The sequence below is a fragment of the Paralichthys olivaceus genome, chromosome 2, assembly GCF_024713975.1.
Source record: "Paralichthys olivaceus isolate ysfri-2021 chromosome 2, ASM2471397v2, whole genome shotgun sequence".
Taxonomy (NCBI): Eukaryota; Metazoa; Chordata; class Actinopteri; order Pleuronectiformes; family Paralichthyidae; genus Paralichthys; species Paralichthys olivaceus.
The window spans coordinates 25,914,354-25,929,235 of record NC_091094.1 but is presented as its reverse complement, the minus strand read 5'-3'; the positions used below and the strand labels follow the sequence as shown (position 1 = coordinate 25,929,235).

Below are 14,882 nucleotides of genomic sequence, written 5' to 3'. Positions count from 1 at the left end.
ATGATTTTATTTACAATCGTATGATCATAAATCACATATGTTGGCAATTTGGAAGGCAGTAACTAAACCATTTGGTCGTTCATAGATAAAGATGTGTTGCTCTAAGGCTTCTCCACTTGAACTTGTGCTGCTTTAAACCCACCAATGGCAGATTGTTGTTATGATTCAAAATCAGAAAGAAACTCCATAAGCTGTTGAAGCCCCCACCCCACTCCTCCATCCACTAGACTGGACCTGAGCACTTGTTTTCTCTCTCTTTCATCTCTTCTCGCCTCCCGAGCTCAGCTGACCTCCACGATCAGACCACAACTCAGCCCATACATGAAGCCCCTCATTAGACACTGCAAACCTCAATGCATAACAGCTATGCTCACACACACACCCTGAATATTCAAACCTATGAGAGTTGTGTAGCTGAAAACACAAATGGTTTGAACCATGATTAGACCTCAACGTTCCATGTCCATATGTGTGTGTGAACATCTGAGTGTGGCTTGGTGCTGGATAAGTGAAGTCACATGCATGTTCACATGGTGTTTTCCTGATATTGTGGGAGACCAAGTTAAACCTGTTCATGTTCAAGGTTGAATTGGTACAAGAGACAAAAAAGGAAACAAAGGGGCAAATACAAGAAAACAAATGAGGAAAAAACCCAGAGGTAGACAGAAATGAATGTCCGTCAAAGCAGAACAGTTCAGAAAACCACCAACAATGCCTCGAGTCTGCCAAGGACAGCCGTGAGACCGCACGAACATGCTTGCAATGCAGACAGGCTGTTTGTGTGTGTGTGAGTGTGTGTGTGCAAGGTGGGGGTGAGACATGTCTCTTACAGATGTGAGAAAACGGCAGCGTGTCTGTGTGTCGACAGCGTAATTGGCAGAATAGAATTATTGAGTTAGTCAGCTGTGAATTAAAGGTAATTTAATGAGCTGAGTTGAAGGAGTGCCAATAGAGTGCGCAACTGTGGGAAAACAGGTTTGTGCCCTCTCCGAAGACTCAAAAGACATGGAGTGTGTCTGCGTTTACAGCTCGTGAGGATGAACAGTAGGGTGAACTCTCGCTGGCTCTCTCTTTCTCCTTCTACATTTTCCGGGTGTTGCCATGGCGATGGGGGGAGGCTTGCCTTGGCAGCCTATAACTTCTGGAGGGCCTGTCTGGATGTGACACTTCCTTTTCAGACGGGCATTGTTTGGATGCTGATTTACGTGTATTTGTTGGACTTTACCACCACCTCGTCCACACCTCCAGCAGAGCGGCCAACTTTTAAAGGATCAATGCATCCAATACCTGACGAAACATGGCGCTGAAGTTTGTGTGATGTGCTTGATTGAATGATGAAGACACAGAGTGAAAGTCCTAATTTAGATCAGAGCAATCTTTGGTTTTATTTCATTGTGACTTTGTTTTTCCCTACTAAGCATCAACATCTTTTGCTGTTTCTTTCCTTCCCTGTTTGAAACAGTGCTCATTCTCCCAACCAGGCCATCCCTCTTCCCTCCTGTGGGCGTTCCAAAGACTCACAGGAGTCCAATCACAGACCAGCCTTTTCCCCATCTTTCTATGGTCAGCCTGTTAAGGACTTTTTGTTTTCACTTTTTTTTTGCTTTTTGCTTGTTTCCTGCTACCCCTCATTGAGCCACTTGAGCCTGGAGCAGATGGAAAGACTGTAGTGGGGGGAAAGTAAGCGAGTAGCAGAGAGAGGGAGAATTGGAAGAAGCCATGCAGAGAGTGAGGCAGACCAGCGACAATGCTTGATGAACTGTACCAGTGATCATCAGAAAGCCTTTCTTCCACTTTGACTGAGCCCCAGAGGGAACAGGAAATCAGACAGGACAGCCCTGAAGGGAAACATCGACTCATCGTCCAAGCAGAGACGGGCCAACCGATCCCAGGACGTGGGGATAGAAAGAAAGAGGTAGAGACAAGGAGAGAGAGGGGGGAGTTCTACAGATGAGAGGTGAAGCAGAGGGGTAGAAGGAGATGCTCAGTGAGACAGGACAGTGAAGAGAAGAGTGAAACAAGTAACAGGATTACTGCAAGTGTGTCCATCTAAGCAAAAGCTGCTGCGAGTAAAGCAGAGAGAAACAAAGGTCAGACAGAATCAGAGAGACAGAGCTAGACAAGGATGGCCAACTCAGGTCTCCAGTTGTTGGGTTATTTCCTGGCGCTGGGCGGCTGGATCGGCATCATCTCCACCACCGCCTTACCCCAGTGGAAGCAGTCGTCATACGCCGGCGATGCCATCATCACGGCCGTGGGTCTGTACGAGGGGCTGTGGATGAGCTGCGCCTCGCAGAGTACAGGACAGGTGCAGTGCAAGATCTTTGACTCCATGCTCTCGCTGGACAGTGAGTACAATGTTTGATTCTGGGTCTCTCCAACTTGTTGTGCCTTGTACTTTCTCCTCTCACACTGATCCCCCCCTCTGCCTGAATTCAATTCATTTAAGTGTTTTTAAAGGATTACATGCTCATTCTCATAATTTGATAAGTTGTTCAATATTATCACATTTGAAACTGAGAAACTGTACAGGGTTGAATACCTAATGGGAAAACTGTGCAGTAATTGTAACAGTGATCCAGTGATATTCACTCACTGTCAGATGATGAAAAAGAACAATTTAAATTTAAGCCAATAATCCTCTCCTAATGCATCACTGTGAAAGGTTCCTCTAATCACTCTTTTTTTTCCACTCTGTATTCTCATATTCTCAAAATGCTTTATCTTTTTTTGGCTGCCCTCGTTTCGTTTTGTTTAACAGTCTTTTTTGTGTGAGTTGTCATTAGCCACATATTCTCCTTTGCCGTCACTCTGTCTTCCCATATTTCCCCAATAAGAACATGTGGCGGTGTGTTACAAATCACAACAGTTATTGTATCCAGCCTATTTATTTGGCCACACGCATTAATCAGCAGCAAAAACAGAAGGAAAACAACTCCCCAGGCCCCCCCTATCTGGGAGGCATTATATTCACAGGCTGTAAATCTCAAGTGCTGCTGTTCACATCTTTAATAGAGCTCAGTTCTGTCTTAAAACTTCAGAGCATCATGAAACGTAATGTGTGAGGAATGGGAGGGGGTCAGGAATGTGGTGTCCGGACATAAATTAGCTCAGAATATGAGCCTCTTGTCATCTCCAATCTGTAAGTAGGAGCCAGTGACTCATAATTAATGGCACCCAGATTAAATGAATCCATCCATCTCTTGCCTGCTTCAATCATCCTTTTATTCTTTCATTAGAGATTCTAATGAGAGGCTACACGGGGGGTGGGCTCGGTCAGAAGCCGTTTTCACTGAGCAACTGAATGCACTGAATGAGTTTGCCTGTTTTTCCTCCGTGGTTTGGGGCTGATTCTCGCTGTGGCACACGTTCCTTGGGAAAACAAATAAGACTCTTAGTGAGTCATTATATCAAAACATTTTCTCTGGTGTTCTGTGTGACGAGCTGATCTGCCATCTCCCTTTGGTTCACTGCAGCAGCAATAAGAACAGCGTATTGTCCTGGCTGGATGAATAGGGGCTGTTAGGAGAAGAAAAGGGCAGTGTTGAGCCAAACACCAGAGATATTCCCAGAATGTGCTCTGTCTTCCCCACACGCGCACATTGTTCCATTTGTCCATTAAAACGCCCAGTGATTACAAGATCAAGACTGAAGACAAACACTGAAGAAAACCTTATCAAAGAATTAAACTACATAAATAACCATCCAACTGAAAAGTCTTCACCAGGCATTCTTCACCAGGCATTCTTGATCAATCATCAGTTTATTCAGGCATCTCCTGAAGACTGACAGATTATGAAACGGAGCAGATCAGCATTCAGTCATGTGTCCGCAGGGTCCGAAAAAAGCACCGCAGCTCTGAATCCTGATTAAAACCCCCTGTTGTGTTATTTTTGATCCAGCAGTAACTCTTGATTTGAGTTCTGAAGGAACTCTCCTCTCTGGCTACATTCGCAGCAGGAGCAGCATGTGATAGTGGCTGTAATTGTTCACCAGACTGTGCTGCACTCGACAGATGCAGCCAAGCAACCGTAGTGGAAAGTGCGGCTGTGTGTTCTGTTGAAAAAAGGGGGGATAATGATCAGAACACATAAAGTTGGCTGTTATTGTGGGTGGTAGTTCTGAAAGGACTGCTCTTCAAAACCACAAGCAACTAATAACAAAGACACATTGAACTGCCTGATCACTTTATATTCGCTGAAAAAATATATATATATGTTGAAGGCAGAGGTTATAATCAAGTCAAGTCCTCCCACATATATTTATATAGCATGTAATTATGAATTAACTGTAATATGTGTAATTCTGCTTGCTGAATGCAGCTTTAGATTCATTAAATGACACTGTCACTGTTAATCAATCTCTTGGTTTATGCTCCTTGAAGTTAATCCAACAGTGCAGATACTATGAATCAGATGTCTAAAAGGCCAGATCTGTTCAAGCAATGGACGAGCAACCATTACATACATCACATCAATTCTATTCCCATAACATTTCCAAAATCAACAATTCTTTATTTTGCCTCACAATACATCACTATATCCAGTCTTTGGCTTTGGCTTCTGAAGATCCATCCATCCATTATCTATAATGCTAATCCTCTTGAAGGTCAAGGGGGGAAGCTGTAGCCAAACCCAGCTGACATTGGGCAAGAGGGAGCATACACCCTAGACAGGTCGTCAGCGCTTCGCAGGTGAAACACACAAACAACCATCCTCACTCACATTCACACCTACAATTTATTTAGTGTCTCCACTCAACCTAACCCCAATCTGCATGTCTTTGGTCTGTGGGAGTAAGCTGGAGTACCCATAGAAAACCCACACAGACATAAGTGTCACTGTCTTTCTATCCAAAGAGAAAATGATGGGCTGTGATGTGTATCTGTCCACACAGTGAGAAACAAAAGCATCTCCTCCAGTCTCAGTGGAGACATTCTTTCTCTCAGTTCACTCTAAAACCATCTCACGAAAGGAAATTGGTTGGGGCAGATTTCATTTCAGCCAATTTCAGCAACAGAGAACATCATATTTGTTGTTTCTGTGCTTTGAGTTTGAGGTGGAACTTAATTGGAGATGTTGAATAACAGTGTTGTAGTTTTATGGTTGAAGTAATGAGTGGGCAAACATGTATTACGTGCAAAGGAGTCACCAGTGACCTCACAATAGAACCTTACAACTCCTACACACACACACACACACACACACGCACCAGCAAGCGTGCACACACACTCACTGAAAGCTTGTGGCTGGCACTGCCAACCTTGGCAGTGGAAAGAGAGAGAGCCCAGTGGGTGAGCCAGTCCATCTCCCTCCTTCATCCTTCCTTTTAATCTCTGCTTCACCCCTTGTAGTTGGTCAGGGACTGAAACTGCTCAGAGTCGTGTCATTTAACAAGGGCCTAAAGCCCCACACACCCTCAGAAGAAAGGAGGAATGCCCAGAATGGATGAAAGAAAAGAAGAAGAAATCAAACCGGTCTCTGTGTCAGACCATTCAGATTCTCCATCAAAAGGAGCTCTGGAGCAATAAATCACACTTCAAAGATTGTTTTCCGTCCTCTTCCCCCATCATAAGTCCCCTCAGGTCAGCCTCTGAACTGCTACATCACTGCTGGGCCTTGTGTGTGTATTTCTGTCACAATGATGAATACTGACTTCAGGTTCCTGCTCAGACTGTTGCACAACAGGGAGTGATTTTTTTTTTCAGTTTTGGAAACAAAAAACACCAAAACAAACACAAAAAGGAGTCACGGAAAAACAAAATGTATTCTGTTCTATGATATTCTATTTTTCTAGAACTACAAGATACTCCGACAGGTCCACAAATAAAAAAGCTCTTGACCGAACATAAATATTTGCACGTTTTTTTGGTAAAATCATTCTGCTCTATTTTAGTCTAGCATAAAACTTCAGTCTTGACCTTGGAAACAATAGTTTGATCAAACTCAGCGACTAAAATGTGAGATGCAGTTGAAAGCTCCAGAAACAGAGCAAGTACAAGTAAACAAGTACAAGTGGAGTTAACAATATGCACGATTTTTTCTCAGCGATTCCATTTGAGATAAACTATAAGCTTTTTTCTGGTCTGACAAATTTGACTGTAAACGTTCAATCTGATCCTTGAAAACCACAAGATATGGTTGAAAGCTCTAGAAAAGTGGACATTGAGGTGAGAATTTTGTCAACTAATCTAGTCAAGCTCAACTGTTCTAAATTCTTGACTTCTTAAACCGCAAGATATAATTGAAAGTTTAAAAAATGAATAAGTGGACTTTTTTTCTACTTTCACTCTAGCTTCTCTCCTCTGATGAGTATAAACAGTGTTACACTTAAGTCATGGTTATTTGAAGCTAATATGTGCCCTTGGCTGTTAAATCAGGATGAAAACCTCTGTTACATTTACTTTAATCACCGTATTTTGTCAGCTCTGTCAGATATCTGAATCAGGATGTTGGAATTTGCATGTTTTCTTCCCGCTGCTGGGATTTCTTCAATCCCCCTGGCTTGTTGTAAATAAGACACTCTGTCAACATTTTTGACACTATCATTAAGTGCTTAGCGTTGCTTTCACGTCAACACGTTTGTGTGTGGCTGCGTTCGAGGCAGCGGCGTCTGATGGCTGTGGCGACAGCCCCGTGAACACAATCTTGCTTTGTAAGTAAACAGCCACACTAATCCCACTGTGTGAAACATGTAAAGCAGTCCCTCCTACAGCTGAGAGAGAGAGAGCGCTGTGTGTTTCATCCATGTCTATCCCACCAGTAATGGGGTGCGTGCACATATTGTGATGAGCGTGTGCAAGTATGTGTAAATATGTTCTTCCCACTATGTTATGTGTTCTGAGGCCTGTGTGGGCAGTGCATTCGATTTTCGAGAAAGCAAAACCTCAGTGGAATGATGTGGAGAAGATTTGGAGGATCATTTAAGGTCCAAGGGGTCAGCCAAGACCGTCACCTCTGGACTATAAACAGCTGGATTTACCCTGCTCTGGAAAATAGAACAGTGGTGGACTTTAACTAATGAGCTTTCCATCAAAAATGCATGTGGTTTCCAATCAATCCTGAATAGCGTGTGTAGCTTCTTTTCACTATAATGATCACTATGTCCAGCAATGTTTCATTCCAATTCACCCTGCCTTTCTTTCTTATCTTATTATTGTATCACTATCATTCACCTCTCTGTGCTCCCCCTCTGTGGTCCCTGCCTCCTCCTTTTCCTCTTTTTTATCTAGTCCACATCCAGACATGTCGGGCCCTAATGGTGGTGTCAGTGCTGCTGGGCTTTATCGGCATCATCGTCAGCGTGGTGGGCATGAAGTGCACCAAGGTGGGAGATAACAACCCAGCCACCAAGACTCGCATCGCAGTGACCGGAGGCGCTCTGTTCCTGCTCGCAGGTGGGATTCCTGCTGTGTTAAGTTCGAGTTTTTTTTTTTTTCAACTTGAAGTATGCTGCAGAGCGTCCTGCAATTACTGCATTTAGCCAGAGTGGTTTGGTATTTTTCTGGCCTGAATCTATCACCGAGAGTCTTCTGGGTAATTAGAGTCCCTGCTGTAAACAGGAAGTGGTCGTTTTAGAGGCATTAGCTGCTGATCTCAGAGATAAACCACAAGCCCAGGGGAGACAATGAACTGAACAAGGATTCCCCACTTCATTTTTGTGCCGCTGTTATGAGCAACACTGAATGTTTGCTGGCTTAATTGATGCACGTATTCAGTTGTGTAAATCGTTTCTCCCTCCACAGGTCTATGTACTCTGGTGTCTGTGTCCTGGTATGCCACTCAGGTGTCCTATCAGTTCTTCAACCCAAATACACCACCCAATGCCAGGTATGTGGCTCACCTTGTGCCAAACTCTGTTCTTCATCAGCTGTATCTCTTAATTAGAACAGTGGAACTGACAGATAGGATGTTATATTCACAATCTTTACTTTTCCTGAGACCAAATTATTGTTTTTTTATTTCTCAAATGATGTCAGCAGTTTTTGGCATGGAAATCAGTATCTATGCGTCTGTCATCATTATCAACATTAGTTGAAACAACATTAAACAAACATAAAATCCATTACTGGAGGTTTTGTCATTTAGAAACTGAAAAGATACTTTCATACATATGATTGGGATGGGGTGCTAATGTTGAAACATACTCTTTCATCCTTTATGCCATTAAAGCGGTCCACAAAAACACATCACAAACACAATGTTGCAACTGTTACCATAGTGGCCACTGTGGCTCAGGAGACAGAGTGAGTCGATCACCACCTCCTACAGTCCGCATGCTGAAGAGTTCTGAAGACACTGAACCCTGAGTTGCCCCTGATGGCATTTCAAACATTCCAAAGCCACTGGAAAAAGCTCATTTGACCTTTTATTGTGGTGCACACAACAGCCAATGATCCCAAAAAAATGAACTAGGTTGATTAAGTCAACCCATAGGTCAGTAGCCTGACAAGCTAATAGTTGACATGGGTCGTTTTAAGTTCAAACTGCTTAGTAGCAAAGCTAATGTTTGTGTCAGCACTTGTTGAGAAATCATGAGTACCTGTACCGAACCAAATAAGGTTATCTGCTTTTGGAGATACATTTTCCTGCCCTCTGTGGTGGACCAGCTAATCATAAGAGAAAACATACATAGTTCAAAGGCAGTGGTGACATTTTATTATTGTGTATTACTCTTGTTGTTTTTGAGTTCGAGCTTATTATAAATAAGCAAGGAAAGTACCAACAGCATTGCCATGTCGATTTCCTTTTTGTTTTCTGCACAGGTATGAGTTTGGCTCGGCCCTGTTCGTGGGCTGGGCGGCGGCAAGTCTGACGGCACTGGGTGGCTCATTGCTGTGCTGCTCCTGCTCCAAAGACATGCGAGGACAGCAATATTACCGCCAATCACAGCCTTCCACAACCAGGGAGTACGTGTAAATCCCACCCCCTTCCGGTAGCCACCCAAACAGAGAGCAGAGGACATACTTGGCACCAGCCCCCTTTTAATCAGATTATGCAGCCAAAACAAAACCAAAAGACTATCATGCACTCATGGCTGTGATCATTTAGTACTCACACACCGGGATTTAATGGCAGGCACTACTTACAATATACAGTATTACACACAAGCACATTGCCCTGATGTATGCTTGTAACTAAGACGTTATCCAGTTCACTATTGTGAATAATGATCAGCTTGTATTATGAACGGAATGGAACCTTTGTTTGCTTTAATGTCATTATTCAAGCTGATTAAATCTCCAAAAAATAGAAACAAAACTTACTGACTTGAAATGTGTTATCTTGATACAGCAAAGCTACGTTTAGAGGTCCCATATTTTACAAGGATATCCATAAGCAGATATGAGTATATTTATCTAAAACCATCTCAATATATTTCCCAAAAGTTTTGACGAGAACAGGGCATTTTGTGACAGAAAAAACACTTATGTTATTAACTAAAAAAAGGGTTGCACAGTGGTCAAGGGCAGTGACTGTTTAACTGTGACATCACAAAATTAAGGAAGTCCTAACTGCTCATTTTAAGGCAGTTTCTAAACACAGGCTGTGTACATTTCTCTGTGGATTTAAAGTTTTCACAGTATTTATACCGCATCTAGAGCTGCTCTGTAATAAGAAAACACATGGAAATCTCACTTTCTATTATATGGGACCTTTAAAGGAATCCAAAAGTAAACTAAAAGGTGTATTAAGGCAGATATACCTAGAGGGAATGGACATGGAGAAATAGAAATGCTGTCAAACACAACATTTATCAGCATGTCCGATGCTTCCTGGTTGGAGCTGCATCTGTGTTTTGCCTCCATATAGCTATGTGTGTTAACACTCCACTGTTGCAGGTAGGTTGTGTTAAGTGCGTCACTGACCAAAAACATAGAACATTTACTGAGCAGCTCCTCTGTTGGGAGAAAAGAACTGTGGTTACCTTGTTCGATCTTGGCCAGGAAAACAGGACAGTTCCCACCATGATGAAAAAAGTTTACACTAGGCTACGAGTGATAAACCAAAAATAAGCTGCAATAAAAACACATGTGTGCATTATCCTACATTATGTAGTTAAGGTCTCAGGCAGACATCATAGCAGCTGAATAACTTCATTAATTGAAAGGGGTTTTTTTTGGTCCTGTTTTACACAACAGGAACTTGGTGTGAGCTACACAAGACACAATCTGAACTGCAGCAGTGGTGATTGTTAGTAAAAGGGGTCTGCTTAGATCGTACCAAGTATGAATGTTGTTTATTATCATTTCACCATTTTTTAAATAATTGACACATATCATCTGGCTCCATGAACTAACAGTATTATTCCAGATTCACACACTCCTTAATTTTATAATCTTTTGTATAACCGAACTGATCATCTAAGCTGTTAAAGATAAGCTAAAGCACTAGCTAAGCTAAAGCACTAGTATAGTATTATGCATTACTTCGCAGTGGACCATAGGCTAATGTGACACTGAAAACACAGTAAATAAAAATCATGTCATATTTAACTTCATTCATGCTTTTTTACAAACCACTGACTGGTCCATGGGAATAAATTACAATAGATATCTGCAGCAATTTTGAAATCTGCCTCACATAAAAGCCTGTAAAACTTAACAGCAGGTCTAAAATGGCCCTTGAGTTCGCCATTGATGTTCCCACATCACTTTGTCCCCATTTGTGTTTCTAATAGAGCCGCTCCATCGCTGTTCCAGATAATAAGGCCATTTACTTTTCTAAGAACAGGTCCCAGTCCCCCCGTTTCTCAGTCATACGGCCCCTCTTCTTGGTAGACACTTGTTTGTTGAGTGCTCCATTATGGTCAGATTGGCAGAGGGGGGTTAGGTCTATAGGAAATTCCTTTTGCCCTTTAAATAAAGGGGGATGCCAGGGGTCACTGTTCTGTCAGTAGCAGCTGTGTTTTGAATGGGAATTGTTCAACAACAACCCTGATTGAACTACCTTTACTACATAACATTGTGTCTAAAGGCAAAAAAAAACTATAAGTTACATTTAAAAGAATAGTTTGACATTTTGGGAATTGCACTTCAAATTATTGCTGACAGTTAGACGAGTAGTTTGATATTACTACAGAGTGCGAGGGCCATGTTGAAGAGAAAATAATTTCTGTGATGAAGTCATAATATTATAAGACTACAATTGTAGTATTACATGCATAACCCCCCCCCCCCACAAAAACTTTATTAACTTAAAAATATGACCTTTCTTCATGTTATATTACTATTACAACACTATTCTTGTACAAATTGTGAACAACTGTATTTCCCAAAAAGAACTGATGAACTAGCAGCTAACTTAAGTTCAGAAATATGAGTTGATGTGTTGTGTTTCACCTTCATCAGTCCATTATTACAATGAACCATTTGGTAGCCTAAATGTAGCGGGTCTCTTTAACACATAGATTGCAAGCCAGCTGATATGTAGCATCACCTCCCATGCTCCTTCTCATTGACTTTCACTCCTTTTGCCAACATCTTAATTGTCATCAAGCATCTCACTATCGTCTTTCTAACTCTTCATAGTTTTTGTGAGAATCTAAGAGATCTTGATGTGTCTTTCCTTTCCCCTCCTGTCCTCTAATCCTGTTCTTCTCCTACTGTCTTCTTCTCTCCTCTAATTCAGGGCAGAGTTGTTGAGTGAAACTAGTTTCCCTGACTGATCAGCCCCCGCCTTTTTATCGAGGACTGTCCGACTGTCCAAGCACTGTCTTCCCTTTTTTATCCTGTTACCTCTTAGACCCAATTTGGACCTCTTGTAGTAGAATATTTCCCTTTCCTCTTTACTTTATTTGCACCATATCAGTTTAATGGGAACTCAGATGAACTGCCTTCTCCCCTTTTCTCTTACCTTCTGAGCCTTTTCTGTAAATATGGACTCTTGTCTGATCAGATCTTTTCTGAAAGAAATGCGTTGGCCTCCTTCTTCATCTCAGCTTGTAAACACCCTATCGCACCTCCCACGCCCCCCTTTGCCCCATTATCAGCTGAAAGTTAACAATGAGGGTTTGTTGCGCTGAATGATGATTTCGCTGATATCCTATGACCTCTGGGTGTTTTTGTAAATGTGTTTGGGTTTATTTTGTTTCCTCTGTGTCTGTACTTTGACTGAAATATGTCTTTTTTTCCCTTTTGAATTGCAGACCAAATGTTAAAAGTACCCCACCAGAGAAAAGGGAGCAGTACTTGTAGTTTGGGAGAGTCTTCGGGCCTTTCCATGGTTTAGATACTGTCAACAGACAAAACCCTCTCACTGAGGTATTCAAAACAGACAACGCTAAAGACAGAATTTACAAACAGCAACCTTTCAAGTATACTGTGGCAACATTAACTATAGTCTTTGTTGAAGTAAGATGAATTGTTTTGAGAGGTTTAAATGAAATAGTTGTTTCAGGGGGGAATAAAAAAATATGATATCCTTGTTTTGTCTGTTTTGCTGACTTTGGGAGAGAGAACATTCAGGGTATGTTTTCTATAATATGTTAAAATGCCCAGGTGTATATACCACCTATTCTATTCTTCTTTTCTTTTTTTTACTACATTTATAATGTTTTACTACAGTGCCTTATAACACGTTTGTGCACTTGTATGTTTGGATTCTTCATAGTCTCCCATCCCATCTGAGGGATGTGTATCCATAGCTCCTCTGCCAACAGATCTGTAAGCTTTTTTTTCCTGTTGTTGGATTTCTGAAAATGAATGTGAAGCTACCATAAAATACCACTTAAGAAACAACAATGACATACATTGCTATAGATAAGGCCTTGTGCACTGTTTGTAAGAAGCTGTGTGCCTGTTTCCAAGTTGCCTGGATTGAGGATATACCATTCATTTTGTTTTGTTAAGTGCAAATATGATTTTGTGTGAATGGTGGAGTCGTTGTATTTTGGGCTCTAAAGGATATACTGTACTGTGTGCTGTCTCCTGTACTAAGGAACGCCAGTTTGCTGAGTGTTCAAATACCCTTCTGATGCCTGCATTTATTTACAATGCCATTCCTGTCTCTAATATTTACCTCCTCCATGTTGTGTATTATCTCATTTACAGTATTCCCCTGTCTGTTTCTTTTAGAATAAAGTAAACAGCGATAAAGAAAAAAAAGGGATTTGGCTGAGTCAGTGCTTTGTCATTTGTTTCCTAACTTTTCACCCATGTCTTACTTTTTTGCCCACTCGTTCCTCCTTACCAGCTCAAGTGCTTGTTTTGCACCCTGTTGTTCAATAATTGGAGACGTGGAATTCCACTTCTGCTCCACTGGACTGTGGCACATTCTCAGAGGTGAGCTCACAAAGTTAACTCGTACCACTGCTACAACTGACATCAAGACACACATTTTCTTCTATTTTTTTTCCTTGACGATTCTTATAATGACCTTGTAATTCAGGATTTACTTTTATAAGTATGAACACAACTTTGTGAGTTTAAACGATTCCCTCTAGTGATTCCCTCAAGTATGAAGTCTAACTCAAGTAAATAACCTTTTTTAGTGTGGTCTGCTACTACATAAAGTATATGTCTTCTCGTAAATCACATGTCCTGGGCTCCCCTTTGAAAAATCAATCTAAATCAAAAGGAAAAACAATCAATTCAGGTATCACAGGATTTCATGGTGGTGTCCCGAGGTTTCGCAGTCGAAAAAATTGTTATGTATGTGTAGATGAGACCTTATTGCACAACCTTGAATGGCAATTTGGAGCCTAGATAAATAAATTGTTGCTCAGCCAGTCACTGTATTAGGAAAATTTAGAGTTTCCAATTAACCTGCATGTAACACAGGAAAGCTTAGAACTGGGGGTTTGAACCCTGAACCTTAATGCTGTGAAACAACAGTGCAACATTGCTAACCATCACCATGTGACTGCAAATAAAGATGAACAATACATCTCCACTTCCTTCATTTGGAGCAAGTCTGGGATTGTGAAGGTATTAAGCTCCAGTGATTACAGACCAATTGTGAATCAGTCTCAAGGCTCATTTATGTTCTACGTCAAATACTCATACAGATACAGCCATCAGAGCCTTCAGTCCGTACTCTGCGCTAATGTTGTACATACTTTGCACGTATTGAGAGACCGACGAAATGGAGCAGTACCGCTGGAAATTGTAGGGGGCAATGTTGCCAATAGTTCAAGGTCAAGACACGAGGAAGAAACTTCAAAAATGAAAGAAAAGAGGTTATGTTGAGGTTGAGTTGCTACATAATTTTAAACATCTCTACGATGACACTTCCCCTGAGCACAGGGTCAAACAAATGGTGCAGAACAGTTTGGATGAGTTTGGATGGGAGTTAGGAATGAGTTGGATGGTGAGGAAGGAGAAGTGGAAGGCCGTGCAAGACTGCTTCGTTCAGGCCCACAACAAGGCTGTCAGCAGGCAAAGTAGGGATGCTGCTGACGGGATGGATCCACAAATTGTTCGGCATCTGGGGTAGTTCAAAGTGACATTGATCATAGACCAACTGCGACCAATGACAATGACATGGTAAGTATCTACTTTAACACAATTTTTCTACCTTCATTTGACTTTTGGCACCCCATAAATTAGCCTTCAATTGTGAAGATTATTTGCTCTCAGCTATACTAAGGCTCCCCTATAGGTGGGATATATAATTTACTGTTGTAAATACGATGCGACAAGTCACATTGAAATGTTTGCCTAACTGACCAGTAAAATCTTTATCGAAATGGGTATTGCCTGGCTTCTGATGATAAGCTGGCGAGCATGCACCACAGTAACGCGAGGGAGAAAACGCAACAATTTCCCTTGTTTCTGTTGTCAGATATGATTTATGTGCACACAAACAAAGGTTTAAGTCATTATTCCATCTCTAACTTTTTAAACTTTATCTGAACCAAGTTATACAGTCATGCTCCAACAC

At 41.6% G+C, this 14,882-nt stretch overlaps 1 protein-coding gene across 2 annotated transcripts; it reads left to right on the top strand.

The window, feature by feature from the left end:
- Positions 1-1,591: 1,591 nt before the first annotated feature.
- On the top strand, positions 1,592-13,105 carry cldn19 (claudin 19). Of its 2 annotated transcripts, none has more exons than XM_020087039.2 (5): positions 1,592-2,348; positions 7,232-7,396; positions 7,745-7,829; positions 8,765-8,908; positions 12,148-13,105. In XM_020087039.2, the coding sequence occupies exons 1-5, from the start codon at positions 2,126-2,128 to the stop codon at positions 12,194-12,196; spliced, it is 666 nt and encodes a 221-aa protein (XP_019942598.1). In that variant the 5' UTR covers positions 1,592-2,125; the 3' UTR covers positions 12,197-13,105. The 2 variants fall into 2 exon arrangements, with proteins under 2 accessions (XP_019942598.1, XP_019942599.1); XM_020087040.2 differs by lacking the exon at positions 12,148-13,105 and adding an exon at positions 11,631-11,806 and having other exon boundaries at positions 1,940-2,348.
- Positions 13,106-14,882: the final 1,777 nt, after the last annotated feature.